The sequence below is a fragment of the Ornithodoros turicata genome, chromosome 3 (assembly GCF_037126465.1).
Source record: "Ornithodoros turicata isolate Travis chromosome 3, ASM3712646v1, whole genome shotgun sequence".
Taxonomy (NCBI): domain Eukaryota; kingdom Metazoa; phylum Arthropoda; class Arachnida; order Ixodida; family Argasidae; genus Ornithodoros; species Ornithodoros turicata.
Genome location: NC_088203.1, coordinates 83,354,880 through 83,382,052, shown reverse-complemented (window position 1 = coordinate 83,382,052; position 27,173 = coordinate 83,354,880). Strand labels below are relative to the sequence as shown.

The 27,173-nt window shown below is 47.0% G+C and overlaps 1 protein-coding gene across 2 annotated transcripts in view; it reads left to right on the top strand.

Moving 5' to 3' along the window:
* Window positions 1-27,173, top strand: part of LOC135388710 (gelsolin, cytoplasmic-like) — a 73,011-nt gene that overhangs the window by 16,061 nt on the left and 29,777 nt on the right. For both annotated transcript variants that reach the window (XM_064618440.1, XM_064618441.1), the window contains exons 3-7: window positions 12,872-12,940; window positions 13,034-13,164; window positions 16,599-16,879; window positions 18,633-18,774; window positions 26,804-26,882. In XM_064618440.1, the coding sequence (XP_064474510.1) occupies window positions 12,872-12,940; window positions 13,034-13,164; window positions 16,599-16,879; window positions 18,633-18,774; window positions 26,804-26,882 (702 nt within the window). The remainder of the gene's footprint in view (window positions 1-12,871; window positions 12,941-13,033; window positions 13,165-16,598; window positions 16,880-18,632; window positions 18,775-26,803; window positions 26,883-27,173) is intronic.

The following is a 27,173-nucleotide window of genomic DNA, read 5'->3' as shown; positions in this document are numbered from 1 at the left end:
ACTTCATCGCATAGCACGGTGTGCGCCAACCATTGCTGCGAATGATATAGGGTTATCGCTTCTGGTTGAAAGCGAGGGGGGCGTACGCCTTTTTGTGGCAATTACCATATATCCAAATTGCCACGCAAAGGCGTACGCCCCTCTCGCTCCTCGAATGAAAAGCGATAACCCTATCATTCGTGGCAATGGTTGGCACACAGGGTGCTATGCGGTGAAGCTCTGTTTTTAGAGTGTACGGAATGTAAGCCATACATAATTATGTTTTAAGAAGAATCTTTGCCCTATAGCACCAGATTTGTTTAATATTGAAGACTCACTCGCTGCTTTTGATTCCTTAAGCCTCTCGGCAAATCGGTGAATAGTGGTTGATAAAACTGACGGTGGACTTCCATAACACTCTCTTAAAAATGAACTTCACCGCATAGCACGCTCCTAGCAAACCATCATCTCAAATGATATCGTTATCTGCCCTGATTTGTTGAAAACGGTAGGCGTACGCCTTTTTGTGACAATTGTGAACAACATAAGTGTCACAAACAGGCGATGTTTGGCTAGGAGTGTGCTATGCGGTGAAGTTCGTTTTTGAGAGTGCAGACTGAACCAGATTCACCCACCAGCCTTTTATGATTGCGAAAGTGTCCCCATGCAGTTGATTTCCCGTTAACTAAACTGAACTGCACTTTATCAAGCGACCAGAAGGAAAGTATACAACAACAACTTTATTTTTAAGATGGTGTGGAGTGTTTCATCGCCAGGGGCGATACTATACCCCATTGCTGATAGTGATGTGGGGAATGAAATAATGAGCCCCTTCACAATAAGGTTCGAAGGAAAACATACGAATAGGACAGAGTAAGTTTAGACTTCAGCTTCAAACTATGCGTCTGAAAAATATGTGATGTAAAGGTAACATAATGCAGAATGCCCCTATACTTACTTCGAGAAATATACAACGAATAGATGTGTATCAATCGACTAACTCAAATTAAGAGCATAGCACCAATCACTATACATATACGACTCTTAAGCAGTAAGAAACCACAGGTGATTGCAGCACACTGGACCCCCGCCCCGGTACACTCTTAAAAATGAACTTCACCGCATAGCACGATCCTAGCCAACCATCATCTCGAATGATATCGTTATCTGCCCTGATTTGCTGAAAACGGGAGGCGTACGCCTTTTTTGTGACAATTATGAACAGCATAAGTGTCACAAAAAAGGCGTACGCCTCCCCTTTTCAACAAATACGGGCACATAACAATATCATTCGATATTATGGTTGGCTAGGAGCGTGCTATGCGGTGAAGTTAATTTTTAAGAGTGTAAGGAAAACAGAAGAGGACAAGAGATATTTAATAAAAATCCACCGAATAAAATAACAAAAAAAAAAACGAGGAAAGGGGTGCTCCGCGAAACACATTTGAATGTTCAGAATGTGGGTGGGATCTGTCTGTACCTTACTTTCTTAAAACATATGGTCGTCGTGCCGGTGTCAAAACAGAACTTCACCGCATAGCACGCGCAGCTCGCCAACCATCATCTCGAATGACGTCGTTCTCTCCTGATTTGTCGAAAACGGGAGCCGCACGCCTTCTTGTGGCACTTAGGCGTAGTACGCTTATACACTCTAAAAACAGAACTTCACGGCATAATACGCTGTGCGCCAACCATTGCCGCGAATGATATGGTTATCGCTTCTGATTCGAAGAGAGGGGGGGGGGGACGTACGCCTTTTTGTGGCAATTTGGATATATGAAAATTGCCACAAAAAGGCGTACGCCCCCTCTCTCTTCCAATCAGAAGCGATAACCCTATCATTCTTGGCAATGGTTAGAGCATAGCGTGCTATGCGGTGAAGATCTGTTTTTAGAGGGTAGGGAGACTTCCCAAGGACTCGAAAAACATTAGGTGAGCATCGTACCGAACACGATCCACCCCATCGATACCGAATACAACATCCGAATTCATCGAATTCATTTTGCGCGAATAATTGTAAATTATGACAATAACAAAGCGAAATGCGAAGAACAGAAACCCTATGGCGGATCGTCCGGAGCAGGATACCGTGACGTCATCCAGCATTGTCGTCTGCTTCGAAACCTTATCGAAAACATTTTCCATTGTCGGATGCCGGATGATGATGAGCAGCAGTGCGTTGCTTTCAGTGCCCTCTCGCTTCACAGAGGCGAAGCGCTCGCTTCGGAATAAATTCGTTTGAATAAAATCTGCGCAGTTTTGGAACGAGATATTTCGTACACATGTTGCTAACATCCCAAAGGTTACGGATATACGAGGGGTGTTCAAGTCAAACCGGGACTTTTCATTTTTCGCAAAAGTAAAATGAACTTACAGGGGAGACATTAGTTTTATTTTTCAACGTAATCTCCAGCTGCACTAATGCACTTGTCCCAGCGTTTCACGAGGGCTTGGATGCCAGCTGCGTAGAAATCCTTACCGGCGCGTAGCAGCCATGATCGAACCGCATTCTTGACCTCGTCGTCGCAGCTGAAGTGGCGGCCCCCAAGGAACGCCTTCAGTGTCCCGAAGAGATGGAAATCGCTGGGGGCGAGGTCTGGACTGTAAGGGGGATGTGGCAGCAACTCCCAGCAAAGTTTCTGTAAGGTGCGTGTCGTGAGATGCGCGGTATGCGGGCGCGTATTGTCCTGCAGTAAGAGGACTCCTTTTGTGATAAGGCCCGGTCGCTTTTGCTTCAGCGCCTTATGTACATCCCTGAGAACCTGGCAGTAATATGCACTATTGATGATGGTACCACTGGGCAGAAAATCAACATGAACAACGCCAGCCTTGTCCCAGAAAACTGTGGCCATGACCTTACCCGCAGACGGGGTGCTTCGGAACTTCTTGGGAGCTGGCGAGCCCGGATGCTTCCACTGTTTTGATGCGCGTTTAGACTCAGGAGTGAAATGGTGCACCCACGTTTCATCGCACGTTATGATCCGATCAAGGAACGACTATCCTTTAGTGTCGAAACGGTACCTTAGCTCTTGGGAGATTTCCAGTCTTATCTGCACGGAGAGCTGCCTCGGTACCCAACGGGCACCCACTTTCCGAAACTGGAGGTGTTCATGAATTATAGTGTTCAATGTTCCCACATAAAGGTCCGTTTTTCGAGCCAGTTCGAGAAATGTTATCCGTCGGTCCTTGGGGATCAGGCGCTCCACAAGTTGGACGTTCTCAGGTACTCTGACACTGGCTCTAAGCCGCCCCGTCCGGGATCGCCCTGCACTGATGTACGGCCGTCTCGGAACCGTTTGCACCACTCAAACGCTTTGCTGCGGCTAAGTGTATCGTGGCCATATTGAGCCTGAAGTCTTCTGTGAACTTCAGATGACTTTACGCCTTCATTCACGAGAAACTTCATGACAATTCGCTGTTCGATGTGCGCGCTCACCTCGTTGTCGGCCATCTTGTCCAGCACGTGTCTTCTGTTTTGTACAAACTTTGGACCACCGCGTGGTGAACGCGGAGGCCTGTCGCGTGTGAAAATGAGGAACAAGGAGTAGCGCGAGCCATTTGTACACTCAGGAGACAGAAAGTCCCGGTTTGACTTGAACACCCCTCGTACCACAACGTTTGTGGTGATGTTGTTGCGGAGTCCCACTTTAAAACAAATGTCGGCACCGTTCCCTATGAAGTCGGCAGTTCCATCACCACCACCACCACCGCCACCACCATCTTGTGACACTTATGCAGCTACGTTAATTGTCACAAAAAGGCGCACGCCCCGCGCCCTCCATAAATCAAGAGTGATAACGGTATCACTCTGTACAATGGTTGGCCTTCAGCGTGCTATGTGGTGAAGTTCTCTTTTAAGAGGCGGCGGCGGACAACGGCGAGTCCTTTCACCATCACCACCACCACCACCATCTCTTTTAAGAGCGGGACGTCTGCAATTGTGGGTCTGAAAATAGTACGCCATTAATTAGTACACTAAATTAGCAAATGCGTACTAAGCGAGAGGAAAATGGGGACTGAGTAGACAAAGGACGATCCATCAGCCCTTACTTCAGAGCTGTCTCTCAAACCATTGTACGATCCCGCTAACAGTCAAACTTAGTGCTTACTCATTCAAAGAAAGCCGGAATGGTGTCTTGCATTGTAGCCACAACCGAAGCGTAACATTGCGTGTGCAGTACACCCTTCATTACGAATTCCATTCCGCAGGCTTTATTATGCGAAATGACTCGCCACTTTGTCTCTCACGTGTCACTTTAACAATAGAGACCGTTATGTATGCGAGCAAGTCTGTGAAATACGTAATACGGACTTCGGGAAGATAGCCGTACCGACGCCACCTAGATACACAAGCCCTGCTTTGTGCCCCCTCTCCTTCCTTCGCTACGTGGACACATACAGTCCGAATTCGTCTGCTGTACCGCGATTCGCCGTTCTGCGAAGTCATGAACTCGGAAATGATTGCGGCTAACCTCGCAAATTTGAACCTGTAGACTAAAAGTGCAACACGTACGTTTTACAGAAAATTACTATTGAGAAAAATATGCGACCGTTTTTCGCTTTATTTTGTTTTCCCATTTCGTACGCGGCGATGTTCACTACGGCAGACGGCGGTGCCGTAGTGCCCATCATGCGGCTGGAGGTGGCCTGTCTCCATGGCTACGACCGCTGAAAGCACATCCGTGATTGGCTGCAACCGTTGAAAACAATATATTTATTGGCTGACTCCTAGTTGTTACGTCGCGTCGAAGAGTAAGTAGGTGTTAGGTGGTGTTATCCATACACTCTTGAAAACGAACTTTACCGCACAGCACGCTCCTAGCCAACCATCATCCCGAATGACATCGCCTTTCGTTTTCAACCAATCAGGGGCGAGACTGGTGTCACTCGGGATCAGTGATTTATCCAGCCCCCCCCCCCCCCGAACACCCACAAGTTTATGACGACACCCGCTAACTTTGTTTCTTTACGACATAGCTGTAATAATAAGCCCCCCCCCCCGTTTTCTGCTACCGCTCCCCCTCATGTTTGCTGTTCTAGATAAACTACAGTTGGGGATGATTGTTGGCTATACGTAGCCCACCTCTGTGAGGCCGACAACGGTGGGCCATTTCATCACCACCACCACCACCACGTCATTTTTAAGAGGTGTACAAGGATTCGACTCCCGGCGCCGGATGTGCTGTCTGGGGTTTTTCCTGGGTTTTCCTCAGACGGCTATCGCACATATGTCACCACAGTTCCCTCAGAAGTCGGCCCAAGACGCACATTCCCCCCAGGGGGTTAGTCGTGACGTTGCCCACATCTGTGAGGCCGACAACGGCGAGCTTTTTCGGCGCTACCACTTGGGCTGTGTACGTATGTGAGCCTTAGCAAGAGACATCCATCTCCCAGTTCCAGCGTAGCACAAGATCAAAAGGCGAGGAACCTCCAGAGAGGCAAGGAGCAGTTTCCCGGAAGAGGAGGGGAGTAGGAGAGAGCAAGAGAGATGGAGGGGTAGACCGAGGGGTGCGTGTCAGGGTCCCGTCATGAGAGGGGCGCATGGTGGACTGTACTGCAGCCTTTCCAACAACCACCACCATTTTGAAGAGTGTGGGTTTATATTAGTGGCGGTCGCTTTACTACGTACACTAAAAGCAAAAAGAGAAAAAAGGAACTTCACCGCATAGCACGCTGAAGGCTAACCACTACACATATTGCTATATTTGTCACTTTTGATTTGTAGAAAGCGTGGGACGTACGCCTTTTCGGTACACTTAACATAACTAGCAACAACTTTATTTTTGACCTTGGAGAGTGGGGAGTTTCATCGCCACAGGGGATACTCTACCCCATTGCTGGATGGAATGGGGGGAATAAAATAACGAGCCCCTTCACAATAACGATCGAAGTCCGATGGTGTCCAGAACTGTCAGAAGAGCTTTGAGCGCAGAGCGTTGCTGGGCTGCATTGGGCCAGGGACCAAGCAATTTCGATAGGGAGTAAGGGCGAGAGTCCAGCTGACGAAGAGACTCGGAGAGTGTGGTTCGGGAAAGTTGGTAGTGAGGGCAATGAAGAAGAATATGCTCCAGATCCTCAAGAGTACCACAGTGGCAGCAGGTGGGAGAGTCAACTCAGTGTCTCAAGCGGTAACGCCACTGAGCTGTAAAGGCCACATCGAGGCGCATTCGGTGAATTAATGCAGCATCTTGACGAGAGGTGTTTCGTGGCATGAGGAAAGCGAGCGTTGGATCAACTCTGCTCAACATAGAGGGGGGAAGAATGTTGGTTGTCCGTTGGCGGGAAGCCAGGTGTGTCACTAGGCGTCGCAGAATTGAACGGCGGTCTCCTCTCAGCAGAACAATACGGGTCCGTTTCCGATACGAGAGTGCTGCTTCTGCGGCGCTGTCGGCCTGCTCGTTCCCCACGACACCACAATGAGCTGGAACCCACTGGAGAACTAGCCTGTGGCCTGCGGCGTAGATAGTGTGGTAAGCCAGTAACACATCTGTGACTAGGGGTGCGGATGGGCCTCGTATGCCGGAATTTTCAATTGCTTGAAGTGCAGATTTGGAGTCTGTAAAGAGTGCCCATTCGCGGGGTGTAAAATCAGCGATGTGTAGTAGAAAGAAAAGGATGGCATAGAGTTCCGCAACTATGGAGGAGGTTGGATGTGAAAGGCTTAACATAACTACAAACTCGTAATAGTCCCGAAAAGGCGTACGCCTCCCTTCAACAAATCAACAGTGATAAAGATATCATTCTGTAGAATGGTTGGCCTTCAGCGTGCTATGCAGTGAAGTCCTGTTTTTAGAATGTAGGGACCGTGTCTTGTGGTGCATAGCTGTGTATGTCCACAATTGCTTTATAATTTTCTGAATCAGTTTTATGAATTCAATTCACAAAAGGTCCGATCATCGGTGGATTAGTTCATGCACGTTAGAAACAGACCCGCGTAACACTGCTCCGACTCGCTTCTAAGCTGAGCTGAAAGCAGGGCGTGCAGCTTGTTGTAACAATTAACATGTATCCATTTGCCACAAAAAGGCGTACGCCGCTATTTCGGATAACAAGGAAAGAGAATGATGTCATTGTTCACGACAGTTGGTTCTGAGCGCGTTACACGGTGAAGTTCTGTTTTCCGAGTATGAAGCTAGGAATTATCGTTCTCAATTCAGATATTTCTTTCAAGACGTTACACTCTGAAAAATGAACTTCACCGCATAGCACGCTCCTAGCCAACCATCATCTTGAATGATATCGTTGAAAACGGGAGGCGTACGCCTTTTTTTTTTTTTTTTGTAACACTTATGCTGTACACACTCTTAAAAATGAACTTCACCACATAGCACGCTCCTAGCCAACCATTCGCCGGAGTGACATCGTTCTCTCCCATGATTTGTTGAAAATGGGAGGCGTACGTCTTTTTGTGACACTTATGCAGAAATGTTAATTGTCGCAAGAAGGCGTAAGCCCTGAGCTTTCCACAAGTCAAGTGTGATAAGAGTGCATAATTGCCGCAAAAACGCGTACGCCTCCTGTTTTCAACAAATCAGGCAGATAACGATATCAATCGAGATGATGGTTGGGTAGGAGCGTGCTATGCGGTGAAGTTGATTTCTAAGAGTGTACACTCTTAAAAATGAACTTCACCGCATAGCACGCTCTTGGCCAACCATCATGTCGAATGATATCGTTATCTGCCCTGATTTGTTGAAAACGGGAGGCGTACGCCTTTTTTGTGACAATTATGAACAGCATAAGTGTCACAAAAAAGGCGTACGCCTGCCGTTTTCAACAAATCAGGACAGATAACAATATCATTCGAGATGATGGTTGGCTAAGAGCGTGCTATGCGGTGAAGTTCATTTTTAAGAGTGTACTTGTAGACATAGTGACAAGATTCCCTAAAGATGAAATACCGCAGGCCCGATACTTCTGGTGCAGATAAGCCGCACAGGAGCGGCACATGTCTCCAGTCACCAGTCTCCAGTGTGACAGAAAGGCGCGCAATCAAGGTTCTTCAATGTGATAGCATTATTAAACCAGCTCCTCAGAGAGAGTCTGTGGCCTGGCCGAAAACTCACCTAGTGCGATAGATGGCGCCACAGAAACCATGGGCGCAGAAAAGTTTATGACAGGGTAGGGTATTCAACGTACGCGACACCTCCTCTTTTCCCTATATATGTACAGCTGCAGAGGGTCGCTTGAGGAATGGCTAATAAAAGCATAGCGCCGGACGTGCTTCCTATAAGTGAGGTTACCACGAGTCAGCTGCGGGCTTTGGAGTGCTACTTTTGCAAGCGAGATTCTCAAGGCGGGAGAGCGACATCTTGCTTTGTCGTAGCGTGGGTCCTGCCGGCATGAACAAACGGTCGTCTTCAGACTTCCCATATTGGTGGCCTCTGTCTACACGTTGCAATAAATACAGTTAGGCCCGCCGTCATCCCCACAGATTTCATATGAACGAAATACGTTTGTTAAGAAACAAGAAGAAAAAAAGGGGACTCGTCTCCCGACGGTACGTTACCAACGTGTTCTGCTACTCCTGACGTAAACCTCCCCCCCCCCCCAAAAAAAAAGCTACTACTTCTCAAGTTCTCTGCTCGCAAGATCACTATTCACATGTTCACTATTCACAAGTCCACTGTTCACAAGCTCACAGATCCCACGATCACTAGTTCAGAAATACGTATTTCAGCACTTAAGCACGTGTACATAGCGAAGAAGAAACAAGCAAATACGTTATCCTCTAATTCTGGTCAGTGGATCTTATTTCTTCACGCCAAGCCCCACAGCGCATTAACCTCTCTAGCACATTACATGATAACTTATTGCAGTTCTGCTCCTACGTTTCGCGCAATACGAAATTACCTCCGCGTTTTCTTAGCAGTTCAACTATTGCTATCACATTACTCTTCGTTGCATCAACAGAGAGACCGTTTTTTTTCCCTCTCTCTTTGAATTCTTTTTTTTTCTCTTTTTGCTGGGGGACTTTCGGTTGAGCTAAGGCGATGAGAGTTCGGAGCCCTTGTGAAATTTCTTATGGATATCGCCGTTCCTTCCAGATTTTGATACTCAGCGTTTCCCTTCTTCGTGCACACACGCATACTTATATACTTTGTACGCAGTCGGGTGTAGTAGGAGACAACGCCTCTATATTTTTCTTCTTACACGTAACCTATATGCAAGTATGTCTACCTTCATGTGAAACTCTATACATACACTGCGCATGTAAACTGCCGCAAAATGACGTAGAGGCAGAGCTTTATCGCCACAGGATTTTGTTACATTTTGTAGCGTGTAAAACGGACGTTTTTGTAAGCAACGCCTTCTTTATTCTGTAGATCCAACAGAAAGGTGCAACAGTGTTGCAAAATGTGCTATGTGAAAGATGTTCTTTAAACAGAATACACCCTCCTTTGAAACCGTGCTTTGTGTAGAATGTGCCATTTGAAATGATGATATATTTAGAGCAGTACGCCGTCGACAAGTATGATATACATTTCGAAAATGCCACGGTCTCGCGAAAGTACCTCTGACGGTAGAATGCAACGAGCGCAGTTGGTATGGCCGCTTAGCTCGTGCACGACCCAATACTATATCGATGTAGATATTGATATAGATGTTGACAAAAAAGTTGTAAAAAAGTGCTGTGCTGAGTGCGTTGTGTGGGAGGAATTCCGTTTCTATTTCGTGTAGCCACTGACCCCCTCAAGTCGGAAGACGTGCTCGCAGATCTTCCGGCTTCAGGGATCAGTGACATTAATTCCAGCTCACTCATGCGGTTACAAGAACTTTCTGAGCGCCAGCTCATGCTCGTCAAGGCCGTCAAAAGTTGGTGTCCGGACAAAAAAACGTAGTTGAACTGAATGTGCGATCGGAATTGTGGGTGCCTGAAATACATGTAACCAGAATGTTCGGCGGAACGCCGAAACAAATCTTTTAAAATAAAACATTAAAAAATCCATGCTTGAAATTCCACGCTTCAGAATCCGAAGAATCAGAATCAGAATCAGAAGTTTGATCTCAAGAGATTTATTTTTGAATGTGTTATTTTTACATGATGTATTTCGGCGTCATCCCGAATATTTCGTTTCGAAACAGTCGGAAACGTTACAAAACGAATTTTATCGGACTTTGTAGCCGGCTGCGCGCACCCGGATGAATTCAGGCAACAAGTGTTTGCGCTGACCGACCTCACTGGTGTCGGTTATGATGGCTGGCTGTCCGTCACAAAATGCGGTCTTCCGACTCGCAATCTGCTACAGAACAGTCGCCGTAGAAACATATCCATTCATGCTTGCGGTGGTATCGGATTGGAACCAGTCTGGCGACGCTGTCGTGTAAGCGATTGGGAATCTTGCCGGCAATGCCAGTTACGTCACCGGAAGAGGCGAAGTAGGGAAGGACTGTTTCAACCGGAGGCTGTCAGATGGTTTCGAATTCAATGTTTTTGATGTTTTATGAAAAAACACCAACAAATCAAATTTTTTTTCTTCTTCTTGGAAGGCGTATCCAACACTCTAAGGCAAAAAAAAAAAAAAAGAAACGGTGGGAAGAGGTAGTAACTATAGAAGTTCTATAGTTCTAGGAGAACTAGGCCAACATAGCGTCTGATAAAGGGTGTAAAAGGGTGGTAAAAGCAGCCATCATATATCCAAATTGCTACAAAAAGGCGTACGCCCCCCTCGTTGACCGAATCAGAAGAAGTTCTGTTTTGAGAGTGAGATAGCAGGTTGAACTTTGGAACCTTTTAGGCACAACATATGCGACAACTATTACCCCCTAAAAGGTGTAACTGCTCCACCGTTTTTTTCTAAGAGTGAAAAGGATATCACTTTAACTTTAGAATTCCCACCACCTTTGAATCCCATCACTCTCAGTCGCGGATAAAAGTGTGAAATAACGCAGTTATGGCGCGGCACAACACCGTATATGCAGATAACATCTACGAAGACCCTCTTGCAGAGCCCATAGAGTTCCCCGGCTGTTTGTGTACTTTGTCGGTCGCAGCTGCGGCAGTTGAAAGGGCGGGCACGCATTCACGCTCACAGATGCGCCCGGAGATTTCTTTTTTGAGGAACACACGCCGTGCACTGCGATTTCTCGGTCCCCTCTTGGGTTCCGTGTGGCCTTGATCTCTGGAGCGTAGACAGACAGTCATTTTAAGAAGGAAGAGGCAGCTCTCTGTTGTCTATGCATGTGGCGGTGACCTTGGCTAGACGCTAAAAAAGCCGACGGCACGGCGCATTTTCGCGAGATCGGAAATTCGGGGACGTCACCGTTCTGCGAAACAGCAGAAGACATCCGAAGCCTTCCTATAGCAAACTTAACTGAAGCTCAGCCTGTCTCGCTTCGGTCAAGTGGTTAAAGTTAATCGATTTTGTTTACAAGTAGCACTACATTAAAAAACATAAGAAGATATTGATATATATATATATATATATATATATATATATATATATATATATATATATAATGTAATCTAAATCTATTTCTAGTACGTCCCTCTTAACTATTAATGTAATAAAAGTAGCAACCGTTTTTAATCCTTATACGGCTTCCCAAGTCTCTTCATTACTTGTAGTCTATATCTTTTCCGCGTCCATCTGTACCCAGTTATCCACACACACACACACACACACACACACATATATATATATATATATATATATATATATATATATCCGATCCAAGATCGTGGCACTTCCCTGCGCCAGGCTGACGAGGTCCAAGTAGACCGAAACAGCTGTCCTTGGCTGGGAGGACACGATCAAATTGTAAACATGTGCTCAACGTGCAGCTACAGAGCTTCGGCTATTTTTCCTTTGTATATATATATATATATATATATATACGTATATATATATATATATATATATATATATGAAAGATTGGGCAGACAGAGGAAACTGTTCACTGTTAAAGTCGCTCCTCCCTAGCGGGCGCGAAATCGACACTGATGAGCTCGACAGGGTGTGAGCATCTGTAGGTTCTACATTACAGCACAACAATATAACACCACAATTGATATTACGATATAAAACAACAGCAAAAGTGGGAGGTATTCCGTTTTTCTCTTGAGCAATATATAAAACGCACACTAGCAATAGCAAATACACAACTATAGCGCAGTCAAAAAACTGTGGGAAGTAGGAAGGTCAGCATCTGGTTTTCTTTTTCGACAATGGGGTATTTGCACATAATTGAAACACCAAGAAATTAAGCACCGTGGTAAGAATCTGCTTGATGAAGCACAGATGATAGAATCTTCATGATTCACTTGTACACTTCTTCAGATATTGGATGAACCTATCTCTTTTACAGCGGTAGCTGTTAACGGGAAGGTCTCGGGAAATCGCTGTGGCTGTATCTCAAAAGCCTCCGGTTTTGGTTTCTGTGATGCAAAACAAGTTAAAATAATATAGAGCTAATAAGAGCAGTTTTGGCATACTCAGAGATGGGTACGTTGTTCCGAAGAGTGTCCCGATTTGTCAGCGTTTCCTGTTCCGCTTTTGTCCCGAGTTTAGGAATACATTTGACCCGCTAATCCCAGCTCTACACATCACCACTCACTTCACAGATCACAAGTACCCGTCACTCTAAAGTAGTTGCGCATATATCAGCAATAAAAGTGTCAACATCCGCACACAAGAGCTACCGCTGAAATTCGCATTACACAATCGTAACCGTCCTGTGATTTTTGTCTTTTCTTTTGATTATTCATCTTATCTCGCGTCGGGATCTGCGTGCCTGACAAACTGTATAGCTTTGTGGCGTTTTTCTTTTTCTTACACAATCAGTATTTTCTGAGATTAATGGGAAGCTACATAGTAACAATACCTCACTGGTACGGTCAACATTCTAGCAAAATCATACATAACAAGCTGGTGTCGTCACTTTTTTGCAGACAAAGCTGCCGAAAACTGGACGTATGCAATGGAACATCCACTTCTGGTTGGGCAGGGATACCTCACTGGTAATAAAATTTTGCACGCGCTCGATATTTGCTATCTTCTGTGACGCAAATTACGTGGTCTCACTGAAATATCACGATTTTCAATCCAATCAGGACGAATACACAGTGGCAGCCATCAAGAGCGTTGAATTAGACGAATCTCTGGGTGGAAGCCCCGTTCAGCACAGGGAAGTGCAGGACCACGAGTCTGATCTCTTCCTCTCTTACTTCAAGACCGGAGTCAAGTGAGTACAAAGGCACGTTTGAAGTGAAGTTTAGTCGAAAAAAACGCAATAATCGAATTTGACTACACTCGTATAAAGAAAGAGTAGAGCAGTTACACCTTTTAGGAGGTAATTGTTGTCGCATATGTTGTACCTAAAAAGTTGCAAAGTTCTACCTGCTACCTCACTCGTCAAAGCGGAACTACCTCTGATTCTCCGGAGTAAACCGACGTATACGCGCAGCAGTTAGAGATCTCTCGCATCCCCCACGATGGAAGGGAAAGTGGGCGTTTGGTACGTACGGGGAAGGTCCAGACCCCGGGTTTGGGGGGTGGGGTAGTTTCTTTGTTGGAGCGCGTAGTGAGGGAAGGGAGAGAGGGAAATCCAACGTATAAACTGACGTTTTGGAGGCGATGCCCCCCCCCCCCCCCCCTGGATCCGCCACTGTCCGAAATGTCCTAGCACATATTTGTGACCTGGGCCTTCTGAATGTCATGCAGTAGTCCTGCACATCTCCTCAGGGCACCTCTTCTGAGCTGTTCACATAGAAATAGAAAGAAGAAATTGAAACGTAGGTTGCACTGGTGCGACCAGCTGTTCCAGGACGCTTGACGTGTGGAAGCACTGAATGAATTAAAAGATTATATCAGCACGTATGTTCTTGAGGGAGGTCGTCAGTGCACACAGCGCGGGGTGCTGGTGCTGCCCTGGCCAGCTCGCCAGTACCCGTACTTCCATACATCTGTACTTTCCTGTATAGTGGCTCTACACTCTAAGAAAAAAGGGCGTGAAAAGGTGGCAACTTTGTAGAGGAGGTGGTGTCCCTCTACATGAACCCCGACCCTGGCGATGATGATATGCCAGGGAGAGGCGATGACGGTGGCCTATCTCCTGAACTGAGAAGCGGGTGCTCCAGACGCGTGTCCATCCTCGTCGTTGTCCACCGGCCGCTACATCACTCCCCCCCCCCCCCTCAGACGCGGAGCGGTGATAAAGCAGATGATGTCTAATGCTTCACTAGAGGAGGGCAGCGAGGGCGACCGTGGTTAGCATGCACGGTTGAACAGGATGACGGCACGGCACGCGGTGGCGAAGCATCATAGCTGATGTGGCATCACGATCCGTTAGTTCGAGAAGAGCGGGGAAGAGAGAGAGGCGCTGGCGAAGTGGTGCTGCTGGGGTGCCGCAAACGGCACGGGGCCCGAAGCTCAGAGTCCCAGAGGAGGAGAGGGTGAGGCTGTGCGAGATGTTGAGATATGCCGAGACGCCGGCTGAAGCGTGCCGTAGCGTCTGCTGCCGTGACTCCTGTGAGCGGCAGGTGCGCGCGAAGCTCGAGTGTCACGGCTGGCAGTGAAGGAGCACCGGGGTGCGGTGAACAGCGGGCAGAAGTGACGGTTGACGAAGCTGTGAGGCGCGTGTGTGCCGGTTTGTCGTGCTTTGTAGGAGGGAGTCAGTAGGCCGGTATGCAGCAGTCCGCTTCCCGAGCCCAGGAAGCCATTCGGGAACGAGAAGAGGATGTTGACGACGGATGAGAGCCGTGGCAGTGGGTCAGGACAGGCGAGGTTGAGGATACGTGGAGAGCTTCAGGCTCGATCGGTTGTCGTATCACAGAGCTATCATAGCGGTCCACTGTAGCGTCGGACAGGAAATTGAGGGCTTCCAGGATGCGCGGCACCGTGCCATCGGTGCTGGACTTGCGGGAAGGTTGACAAATTTGGGATGGTAAAAGGGCCGAATTACGCCGAACATGTTGTTCATTGTTCGGGTCACCAAATGTAGAGCAGGTGGTGACCCTCTACATGAGCCCCGACCGGCGATGATGGTATGCTACGGAGAAGCGATGACAGTGGCCTACCTCCATGGCCGCGCCGGTGGGACTGAGGAGCGGGTGCTCCAGGCGCGTGTCCATCCTCATCGTTGTCCTCCGGCCGCTAAGACTTCTGTAGTTACCACCTAGGTCAACAGAGCGCCTGATAAATGGTGTAACAGGGTGGCAAAAGCAATTATCATATACCCAAATTGCTGCAAAAAGGCGTACGCCCACCTCGCTCGCCGAATCAGAAGCGGCAACCCTATCATTCGTGGCAGAGAGTGAGGTAGCAGGTAGAACTTTGCAACCTTCTAGGCACAACATACGCGACAACTATTACCTCCTAGGTGTAACTGCTACACCCTTTTTTCTGAGAGTGAGGCCTCTATGAGCCAGGGATCAGATCACTCATTCAGTGTGCAAATAAACAGAAACATGCAGCGTGCATTGCAAGACATTAAAACCAAGAGCAACAGGAAAATATGAGAGACATTGGCGTTCATGTGCCCACTGCTCGGGTCGCCATGCTTTCGCGTTGCGGGGAAGTGTAATACGTACAAGGAAACTATAGTAGAAAGAGCGGCATCTCATCACCGGAAACCGTAACGGAAGCGTAACGGAAACGGTGAGTGTCCGGTACCGGAAACGCATAGCGGAAACGAAAATGTTCCAGAAACGAAAAAGGAAACGGTGACGAGAATCCTTCCGTTGCACTGTTCCCTGCTTTCAACATTCGTCTTCTACCCCTACCCCACCTGCTTATCTTCCCCTTTTTTTTCTCTATCACATCACATCACACCACATCATCTCTGCGTCATCATATCACATTTGCTCTTACCCTTACATCAAATTGCGCAGAAACTGCTCAATTCTTTCGCGTCGAATTTTTGACGTTTTTGTGGGTGATGAATGAGGGGTAAAACGGCATTATAGTTTCGAAATCGACTGGTACTCTCGAAACAGACGGTTGCGGTGTTGTTCTGCCTGCTCTACCCTCTTAAAACAGATGGCGGTGATGACGAGCAAAGCGGAGAAGGTCACTCTAAAAACAGAACTTCACCACATATAGCATGGTGAAGGCCAGCCATTGTACAGAATGATATCTTTATCACTATCGATTTATGGACACGAGGGACGTACGCCTTTTTTTAACCGCATAAGTGTTCCAAAAAGGCGTACGCCTCCCGTTTTTAACCAGTCAGGCGGGTCAGGATGATGTCATACGGGACGTGCTATGTGGTAAAGTTTTGTTTTTAGAGTGCATCATGCAAATGACATCGTTCTCGCTCCTGATTTGTTAAAAACGTAAATCGTACGCCTTTTTGTGACGCTTATGCATCTGTTTTAAGCTTCACATAAAGGCGTACACCCCTTCCTTACCCCGAGTTAGGAGCGAATAACGGTATCATTCTGCGCAACGGTTGGCTTTCAGGGTTATGTGGTGAAGTATGGCCAACCTGAATGTGACCAGTGTGTGGTGAAGGTGGCCACACTCGCGTGTTAACCCTAACTCCCTCTCTCTCTCACACATACACACACATCTGTTTTAAGAGTCTATAGATGACCTTGAGGGCGTGACGTGGTGAAGTGTACGTACAGAGGACGACTTCGTTAAGCTTTTTCATGAAACTGTTGACTCGCACAGGTATCTCGAAGGTGGCATAGAATCTGGTCTGACCGCCGTCGATACGAGCGTCCACAAGAGACTGCTGCAGGTGAAGGGCAAAAGGAACGTCCGAGTTCGCCAGGTTCCCTTGGCAGCATCTTCCATGAACCGTGGCGACTGCTTCATTTTGGACGCTAGGGACACCATCTTCATATACCAGGGACACGGCAGTGGCCGTATCGAGCGCATCAAAGCTATTCAGATCGCTAACGGCATCCGAGACGACGTGCACGGAGGCAGAAGCAAGATCTTTATTATCGGTGAGATTTCTGCCTTTTTTTTTTTTATTATTGCTTTCTATAGACTAGAACGCCACCGATAAAACCGGTATAGCAGAACTCCATACTATGTACGGCGGTTCCCCCGAAGGAGGATACCTTGACGTCACACAACATTGTCGTCTGCTAGGAAGCCCGCATTCTCCCTCACTCTAAAAACAGAGCTTCACCACATAGCACGCTGTACGCCAAAATCATAGCCACGAATGATAGGGTTATCGCTTCTGATTCGAAGAGAGAGAAGATGGTACGCCTTTTTGTGTCAATTATCAGTTTATCACATATCCACATTGACCCAAAAAGGCGTAAGCCCCCCCCCCCCTTGCTTGTCCGGATGGCGTCAGCAGTGTGTGTTGCTTTCACTGCCCTCTCGCATCACATGGCGAAGCGCTCGCTTTCTGCGCTCGCTCTGTAATAAATTCGTTTGAATGAAATCTAAAATCTGCGCAGTTTTGGGAACGAGATATTTCGTACACATGTTCCTGACATCCCAGAAGTTACAGATTTACTACCTTTGTGGCGATTTTGTTGCGGAGTCCCACTTTAAGCTGCGATCCCACTGGCCGGCGGGCGCTCTCGGAGCGGGGAGTGGAGAACGGAGAACGGTGAGAGTGTCCACTCCGAGGTTCGCTAAACCGACGAGGGCGAGGGAAGCGAGTCCTCCACGCGCGTTACGAGGCAGTCGTTGCGCCACGGACCCTCGTCTTGTTCCTCGCTTTGATTGGCTGGTCGCTGCCGTCCGTCGTCGTCAGTCGCGCGACTGATTGGACGACGCCAGAGAACGGGCCTCCGGCGTCCTCAAAGTGACATTTCATCCTTTGCGGTCGCCGTCGCGGGCTCCTGCCCGGCAGTTGGAACGCAACTTTATACCTCCAGCGTACGAAAGTTGCACGTCTTCGAATTCGCATCGCTATCCGCATGTAAGAATTAGAGTAGAGTTTCCGCTTATACATTGATGCAGCCACTCAGTGAATCCCAAATGACGTGTTCATCAAGTGTCATTCGTTGCGTCTCCAGTACGGGTCACTATTATTGTTGGACAACTGCGGATGACACAGTGTTCCTAAACATTTTTTATTGATTTGTATGATCAGAATTGTTTTTTTTTTTAATTTGGCTATACGTGAAAGGCCCGCGAGAGCACTACATAACGGAGGTGGAACAAGCAGTCTTTGCAGGAAAAATGTAGGATTATCTGAAGTGTCGGAGTTCAGAAAAAAATGTTGCGAGAAATGTGATGAAAAATGCAAATACCAGAGATCTTACGGCGCAGGTCTAGGGTGTCTAAGGAGAGCTGAGCCTTCTGTAGAAGGTAGCCCTGTAGTCCTGAGTAGAATTAAAAGCGTCTATCATGTAACATTCTCGACATGCAACAATCAACAATAGATGCTGACGATGCGAGGCAGGTTTTTCCGTACGAATACGAATTTATTTTAATGATTAATTTATGGGCACCCACACAAAAGTAAATGAACAAATAAATGCAACGATCGCAGACGTGCGCCGGATATGCTCCTTATCTGCACGGACGCATGTCCTATAGAACCGTGGGTACAGTGCGTTCGTGGATTCTAGGTATGCGTATCTGCGGTCACCTCAAGTATGATAACCACACATTTGAGAACAAAGGTACAGCTATAGCATGCAAGGTATACATGCGGATGGCATAAGAACAGCGTTACCCGTCCGCAGCCAGTAATTGCTCAGGATCTGACTGAATGCGAACTCTTCGCAGATGAAGCTAGCTCCGAGGGAGACGTGGCGCAATTCTTCGAGGAACTGGGCGAGGGTTCTGCGGCGGACATCAAGGATGCCGAAGCAGGAGGTGACGACGTGGAGCACGAAAGATCCGTTGACACAGAGGTCTCTCTGCACAGGTATTATGTTGGAAAGGTTTATTTTGTGTTCGGAGGTCAGCTTCATAGCTACTTATGCACTTTAGAGCAGAAGGATTCCCCGCAGACGTTGACGGAACAGACGGCAATTGTGCCGTCTGCTTTGAAAACTGTTGAGACATATGTACTTATCCAGTTCCTCCGGACGCCACACTTTAGTAAGTTTAGCAAGCAGTTGCAGGTTACGAAGTAGTAAGCTCTAACGATGAAAGATGAAAGTCACTGAAAAGGGTAGCCAGCTGTAGGACTCGAACCCACATCTTCTGGATTGCCGGTCCAGGGCTCTACCAATTGAGCTAAGCTAACACGCCTTCTCAGCGACTTCCAGGGTGCGTCATCTGAAGGGACAAACCAGCCACTCTCTTTCACTCATCATACTTTCACTCTTACATTTTTGCGCACTCACACACACATTCATACGACGGGATCGACGCAGGCGGCAACTGATGAACATGAAAGAACTGATGTTCTGAGGCTGGAACAACATATATAGAAGGGACAAATACATACAAAGCCTCAATTTGCCTAAGAAATTAACGATGAAAGATGAAAGTCACTGAAAAGGTTAGCCAGCTGTAGGACTCGAACCCACATCTTCTGGATTGCCGGTCCAGGGCTCTACCAATTGAGCTAAGCTAACACGCCTTCTCAGCGACTTCCAGGGTGCGTCATCTGGAGGGCAGAAACCAGCCACACTCTCTCACTCATCCTCCTTTCACTCTTACATTTTTGCTCACTCATACACACATTCATACACACTCTTCCTCAATCCGAATTTCATAGACACAGGGCATAGACGTAAACTTCTGCCAGGCTTCTGATTCCCTACTGCTCTTCACAAGGCGGTGTGGAAGATGCCTTTCCTATCGCACCTCAAGCTGACTGTCATTTTCTACCGGGTGGTACAACAGCGATTCGTACCCACAACGCAGTAATAATGCAGTCGACAGTATATAGGCTTAGAATTCCAGGCATGTCAGCACAGTTCGCTTAGAAGTCGCCCCAGGACGCACATTGCCCAGAAGTGACGTTGCACACCCCTGTGAGGCCGACAACGGCGAGCATTTTCAGAGCTGCCACCAAGACCACCATCACCACCAGTCTTCAAGTCAACGAAGGCAGCCAGTTTGTTGCTATATACGCGCGTACTCTGTGTCCTGGTAGGATGATGAGGGCTCAACATATAGAACAAGAGACTGTATAACAGGCTTAGGCTTGTCGAGGTCCAAGTCCGATTCCAAGTGGCGCTGTGTGCTCTCCAAATAGACCGCGGCCCCAATGATGAATCAATATAGAGTGGGGAGGGGGAAGCTATGTGAAGGGGAATTCGCCGAATGGTCTACAGAAGTAGCAAGGCTGCAGTTGGTTGCCATCAATTCTCATCTGGGCCTAGTCAGCGAATCCCTTACGCGGAGCTTGTCTCTAATCAACGTCATGATTTAGCATCAGTCCAAAGACAACCTGGCCCTACCAGGCCTTTCGACGCGCTGCGTATACATATATTTCTTCCTAAAGTGCTGCCCGATGGTTTTGTAAGCACAGGCCGCTAGGAAGGCGCCCTTATTACTGATGGATGTATTGCTTATATTTGTCCGACAAACTTTGTTGCTTTTTTTACGTCTAATCTTCGGAAATACACGTGTTCGGAAGTACAGTAGCCGTTCTCGTATCCTGCTACGTGTGCGCACTGCGTGTATTTAGTTTATACCAATGACATCTTCCGGTCTGCGTACTTGGACCGCGTGGAATAGACATGTTCTAGGAGGAGGAGGAGGAGGAGGAGTGTCGTTGGGAGGAACCCGAGAGGTCTGCCTGCCTGATTAGGCGGCATGTTTCTCGGGAAGGGAAAGGTGGTGGAGAGGAGGAGGGGAAGGGGTGAAGTGGAAGACCGAGCGGAATCCGCTCGGGGGGAGGATAGCTGCGTCCATGGGCCGACTTCAGGGGAACTGTGCCGGCATACGCCTATTACACATCTGAGGGAAACCCAGGAAAAACCCCAGACGGCACAGCCGGCCCGCGGATTCGAACCGCGGACCTCCCAGTCTCCAAGCGCACGCGTTACCGCTGCGCCACCGGAGCTGGTCATGTTCTAGGAATGGCCATTGTCCGTGCATTCACACGGGTGACATCCTCACGGAAGGTTCTACTGAAAGAAAAAGCGAAAACACTGCCCACGGGTCCGAAGTTCGGGTACGACACTTAGCGGACGCCGTCAGCATCTTTTCCTGTCGTCTGCTACGGAAAATCTTGTGACATGTCGCGGAATATTCCTCACGGTCAGCAGTGCACCTGAAAACAGGATGTTGGGCGCTCGCGCTCACGTGACAGCAGAAATCTATTACCTTTTTCGCATCTTCCTCTATTATGAGGAATGTCGCTCGTGTGAATATACAGTGCGTTGATAACAACTGAGAACATTCGTGAAGCCAGCTGAGTTTTTTACTGCCGGCTGAGGTGCTTTGTTTAGACCGGTTATTGAAAGACCAGTCTGCTTGTGCAAAGCAGGATGTTCCTTTCCTGTGCCTTATTGGATTTTCGCGGCTACGAAGACTATAAAAAGATGGAAGACGTTCATTGCGCGTATTTTTAGGGTTTCCACCCCATCCGCGGAGGCGTTTCTGGGGAGTTGGAAGGCGAAGAGAATAAAAGAACATCGGAACACGCCTCTGCACCTGTTGACCGTCTAAAAACGGAGCGTTAATGCCTGACACTGTCAAAACAAAACAGATCGTTTATTTCTACTTTCCTTTCCTGTCTTTTTTTTTTTTTTTTGCATGGCGTTGCATTGCAAGAAGGTATGGGTGTGTCGTGACCCGCAGTGGCCAAGTACACTCTTATTAATACTAGGGATGTGCCAACCGAATCCGCGAATCCGCGAATCCTAGGCAGGGACTCGAGATTCGGGAATCCGAATCCTAGTGCCCAAAACGGCGAATCGAATCTTTCGAATCCACCAACCACGTTTATTCCTCTTCCAAATTCGTGCCTCCAGAGTCCGCCGAAAGCCTCATTGAACGACGGGTGTTTTTTTTTTTTCTTTTTTCTTTGTTTATATTGCTCTGGACTGAAAGAGTTCAGGCAGGAACTGTTACATTACAAGTTTGAAAGTAATATGGTTTTGCCTTTGATTGTTTCTTTAGTTTTATGGAAATAATTCAGCCTTCAGGAATAATTCGAGCATTTATGATTTCTTGTAGTCGATGAATGATATGTCAATAAATGAACTATATGCACTCTTAAAAATGAACTTCACCGCATAGCACGGTCTTATCCAACCATCATCTCGAATGATATCGTTATCTGCCCTGACTTGTTGGAAACGGGAGGGGTACGCCTTTTTTGTGACAATTATGAACAGCATAAGGGTGCGAACGTGCATAATGAGCACAAAATAGGCTCCACCACCCGTTTTCAACAATTCAGGGGCGAGAACGTTGTCATTCGGGATGATGGATGGCTAGGAGCTTGCTATGTGGTGAAACTAATTTTTAAGAGTGTGGTAAAGCGCTTTGCTTTGAGCTCTCAGAAACGCAAGGCGTTCGGCTATTTTTTCCCCCGTGGGATAGCTCCTCAATATCCGTCTCAATAATCATTAACTCGAGTAAAGTCGGCACGCGCTTCACATTGGTGGGGTAAAAAAGCAATCTATACTTGGCAAATTTCCGAGTGCAGTACGTAAGAACTGACATAATAGAACTTAAGTTAGATGACATTCACATCACAGGAGAGGGCAAAAACCAAGTAAGAACAAATGCCGTTCACCGCGTGATTCTACACTCTTAAAAATGAACTTCACCGCATAGCACACTCCTAGCCAACCATTATCTCGAATGATATCGTTATCTGCCCTGATTTGTTGAAAACGGCGGGCGTACGCCATTTCTGTGACACTTATACTGGTCATAATTGTCACAGAAAAGGCGTACGCCCCCTGTTTTCAACAAATCAGGGCAGATAACGATATCATTCGAGATAATGGTTGGCTAGGAGCGTGCTATGCGGTGAAGTTCATTTTTAAGAGTGTAGGTGGCGCAGTTTTTTTTTTTTTATTTAATGACACGTTTTCTGGGAAATCCTGTAGAATGACAATGACAATGAGGTGAGGATGGATGAGAGAGGGTAGTAAAGGTGCATCAGCATCTTCGGTGATGCGTAAAGAATCCACCGTAAATTAAGGAAGACAGGAAGGCACAGAATATGGGGAGGAGCGCGGAAGAACATAAAGGAGGCCGGTTTCTTGCAGGAAACCCAGGAGAATCTGCAGGGCGTGGCGATGTTGCAAGATGTTGGTCCACACTCTAAGAAAAAAGGATGTGAAAAGGTTGTAACTTCTAGAGTTACCATCTAGGTCGACACAGCGTCTGATAAAGGGTGTAAAGGGGTGGTGAAAGCAGTTGTCATATATCAAAATTGCCACAAAGAGGCGTACCCCCCCCCCCTCCCACCCGCTCACCGAATCAGAAGCGGTAACCCTATCATTCCTGGCAAAGGTTGGTAGACAAAGTGCTATGCGGTGAAGCTCTGTTTTAAGAATCAGGTATAGCAGTAGAACTTTGCAAACTTTTAAGCACAACATATGCGACAACTATTACCTCCTAAGAGGAGCAACTACTCTACCCTTTTTTCTAAGAGTACAGGGTCCGAGGACTAGCTGTTGCCAATGTGAACACAGCGGCAGTGATGTACTTCATGTGATTACGTAGCGCTTCTCGTCGATTCCTGAAAAGGGCACAGTCCAACATCACGTGCTTCATGTGAGCTTGAGAGTTTGAGTTTGAATGTAAAAAGAAAGGTGGATAAATTGAATTCGTCGTCCGATGAGTTCTGCTACTCCCATAATGAACCTCTAAATGAATCCCACAAAAACGAAAAAGAAAAATCTGCCAGCACAGCACCTTTGGAGCCGGAGTGACCAATCCTGTGTTTAAAAATCGTGGTGAAGGTTGCACTGAGACAACAACAACAACAGATATATTCTACTGATGAAGTGGGGAGGTCTCCCACTCTAGGAGCGGAACGCTACCCCATAGCTAAGGGTCTAATATGAGTGGTGACAATGATGAGTGATGACGATGAGAGATGACGGGAATGATCGGAGCGGCGATGGCGATGCTGAACGTGATCGTGATGGTGGGAATGTCCGAGAGCGCTGCTGGGGTCATATGAGTCTTTTAGGCTTGTCGCCTCAAAAAAGCCAACTACATCACGTACGGCCGCCCAGGAGTGGGCAGCGGTGTCCCAAGGGCCGAGGATGCTTGACAAGTTCAAGGGGCGGCAAGCTGTGACTGCAGTGTACGCCTCTTGTTGATATAGGTTCGACAGCAGAGGAGCACTGAGACAAAGTGTAGAACGGACGAAAAGTTGCGAGGCAGCCGATTGGGCATTGGGCAGCCGATTGGGCTGATTGCAATGGGCTTGAGGGATACGTCGGGACGATACACTTCTCTTCATGAGGGTCTTTAACGGGACGTCTTGACACCATTGTAGATAGGACAGGGGTCCCACCTTATCGGCATGGTAGCTTTTTCTACCCCCCTTTAGAGAGGATAATTGATATTGTCGATCGAGACCCATACGCCGCTGCCGCAGCCGGGTGTGTGAATGTATAAACAATAACACAATGCCATTTTAGTACATTAATATGAAGATATTGAGTCTGACAGAAAGCATTGTTTATCCACTTTGAAATATTCTACCAATGAATTTTTGAACAATCTAGTTGAAAGCTGTTCCATTCTACAGAGCGGTTCTTGGGACTCGGGAAAGGTTCGAGATAGACAACGACGGAATCTTACTTTATCACGATGATGTATTTGTGGTGAAATGTGTCTATGAGGAAGGAGCAGAGATGAACTTCAGGACAGAATTATGGTTTTAATTCTTTTTTTTTTTTAAGGAGCAAAGACGATTCATTGTACGGCAGTGACTGTAGTGGTATATGAAGTTTAGATTTCATCAAGCGTCATGGAACAACTGGTGCGACCTACGTTTTCTTTTTTTTTTCTTTCTACTTCCAATCTAAACTAATCGATGTGACACACGGTGTGGGTTGTTATAATTGCCGACTATAAAACGCACAGCTCTATTATGAACACTTCCTGTGGATTGGAGAACCTCGTATTGCCTGTATTCCCTTGTTCCGCCGTATCGTATATAATGAGTATGAATGGTGAATCGCGGGTGATATATTTAAACTGTATCAACAAACGAGGTACCAAGATTCCAATTTTAATCGTACTCGGATAAAAGTAAAGAAAGCGGCTGTCTCGGAGTTATAACTTAAAACAATTTTGTTCTTCGAACAACTTTCCCCGCGTGTTTTAACTTTACATATTCCCCTCCCCTCTACACTGACACACTTTTTTTTCCCTTAAGGGTGACTTCAGTATTGAAAGTGTTACGGGCTTCATCAAGAACTGATTCGACATACTGAAAATAAAACAAACCCTGTTGCATCCCGAGTTGTTTTCGCGCCTAAAACGTATATAAAGGACGTTTTCATGCGAGATCACATATTCGTAACAACATCGACCTGGGTGTTCGGGAAGCGGATATATTGCAATGGGAAACAACTCTAGGCGTAAATTGCCAAAGCTGGAGAAGACGCAAAAAAAATAAATAAATAACAAGAAAAAAAAAGAGTAGAGAAAGAGCTCCACAGTTCCTCTATCCGTTGTTCAGTTCTAAATCGGAGTTTTTTCTATCGAAACTCTGGACCCCCTTACCCCTGCTTTTAAATGTATCGGCATTTGTCAAGCGTGCAATTCTACTAGGCACGCTGGTTGATATAGCCAGTATTTCTGGTCACTCCTTGAAGCTGTTGTGATGCCGAGATATGCCTATCCAGAGGGGAGTAGCCCTTTATCTTTTTCAAGCCGCCGTAGCGGTGGCTATTATAACCTTTCCCTCCTATTTTTTTATATAGTATACAAAACCCCTCTTTATCTTTTTCTCACTGGATAAGTGAGGCCATCCACTTGGTCCGCCGTTTCATCTATGGGCACTCCGCTTGCCGATAATGCGAATGGATGCACTCTTAAATTAACTTCATTGCTTAACACGCTCCTGTAGCTGACAGTCATCCCAAATGACATCATATAATTCTCTCCTGATATGCTGAAAGTGGAAGGCGTACATACGTTTTGTGACACGTACTCGGCTGTGTTAATTACCATAAAAAACGGTACACTCCGCGCTTTGTACAAATCAGGAGTGATAGCGATATCATTCTTTCGGCGTGTTACGCACTCTTAAAACGAAGTTTCGACACATAGCACGCTGAAGGCAAAAACCCTTGTAGAGAGTGATATTTCTATCACTATTGATTCGTAGAAAGCGCGGGGCGTACTCCGTTTTGTGACAATTAGCATACCCGCGTAAGTGTCACAAAAAGGCGTACGCCCCCTGTTTTCAGCAAATCGGGGGAGAGAACGATGTTACTCGGAATTGTGGTTGGCGACTCTCTTAGAAATGAGTGAAGGGGGGGGGGGCAGTATGGGCTCGCCGTTGTTGGCCACACAGAAGTGGGCGACGTCACGACTATAGCAAGAAAAAAGAACAAAAAAATGAACTCTTAGAAATGAACTTCACCACATCGCACGCTCCTAGCCAACCATCGTCTAGAAAGATGTTGTTAACTGCCCTGATTTATTGAAAACGAGAGGCGTACGCCTTTTTGTGTGACAATTATGAGCAACATAAGGGCAGATAACGATACCATTCGAGATGATGGGTTGCTAGGAGCGTGCTATGTGGCGAAGTTCATTTTTAAGAGTGTAACAGACGACAAGAGAACAATAAGACCAGAGCTATACACCGACTTGGGTGGATTCGCGTTGCCAGTACACACGCACGCTACGGCCTTGAGAGGGCGGATACATGTAGCTTTCTGATATTTACATATGCAATGAAGCAGACTGCTGTAGATGCGACCAGGTGTTTTCTTTCAACAATGGACTCTTATCTAAGTGACAACATTGTGTTACAAGTGTTTTTTGCACATGTGGTGTAGGATTTCCGACGCCGATGGCGACCTCAAAGTGGAAAGAGTGGGAGCGAAGCCGTTGGCGCAAGAGCTTCTCGACCCTAACGTAAGTATTGCGAAATAAATTGTTTAATAAGCTGACACCTATCTTTTCGAACCAATACGTCGCACAACTTATCCTCCGATCTATTATTTCAAAATTAAACCACCCTATAGAAACTCTTTCCTTTGTGCTTCCTTAAAAGAGAACATCCCCGCATAACCCCGCATCATCTCGAGTGACATCGTTCCCTCCCATGATTTGTTGAAAACGGGAGGCGTACGCCAGTCTGTGATACTTACGCAGTCATTGTAATTGTCACACACACAAAAAAAGGCGTCCGCCTCGCGCTTTATC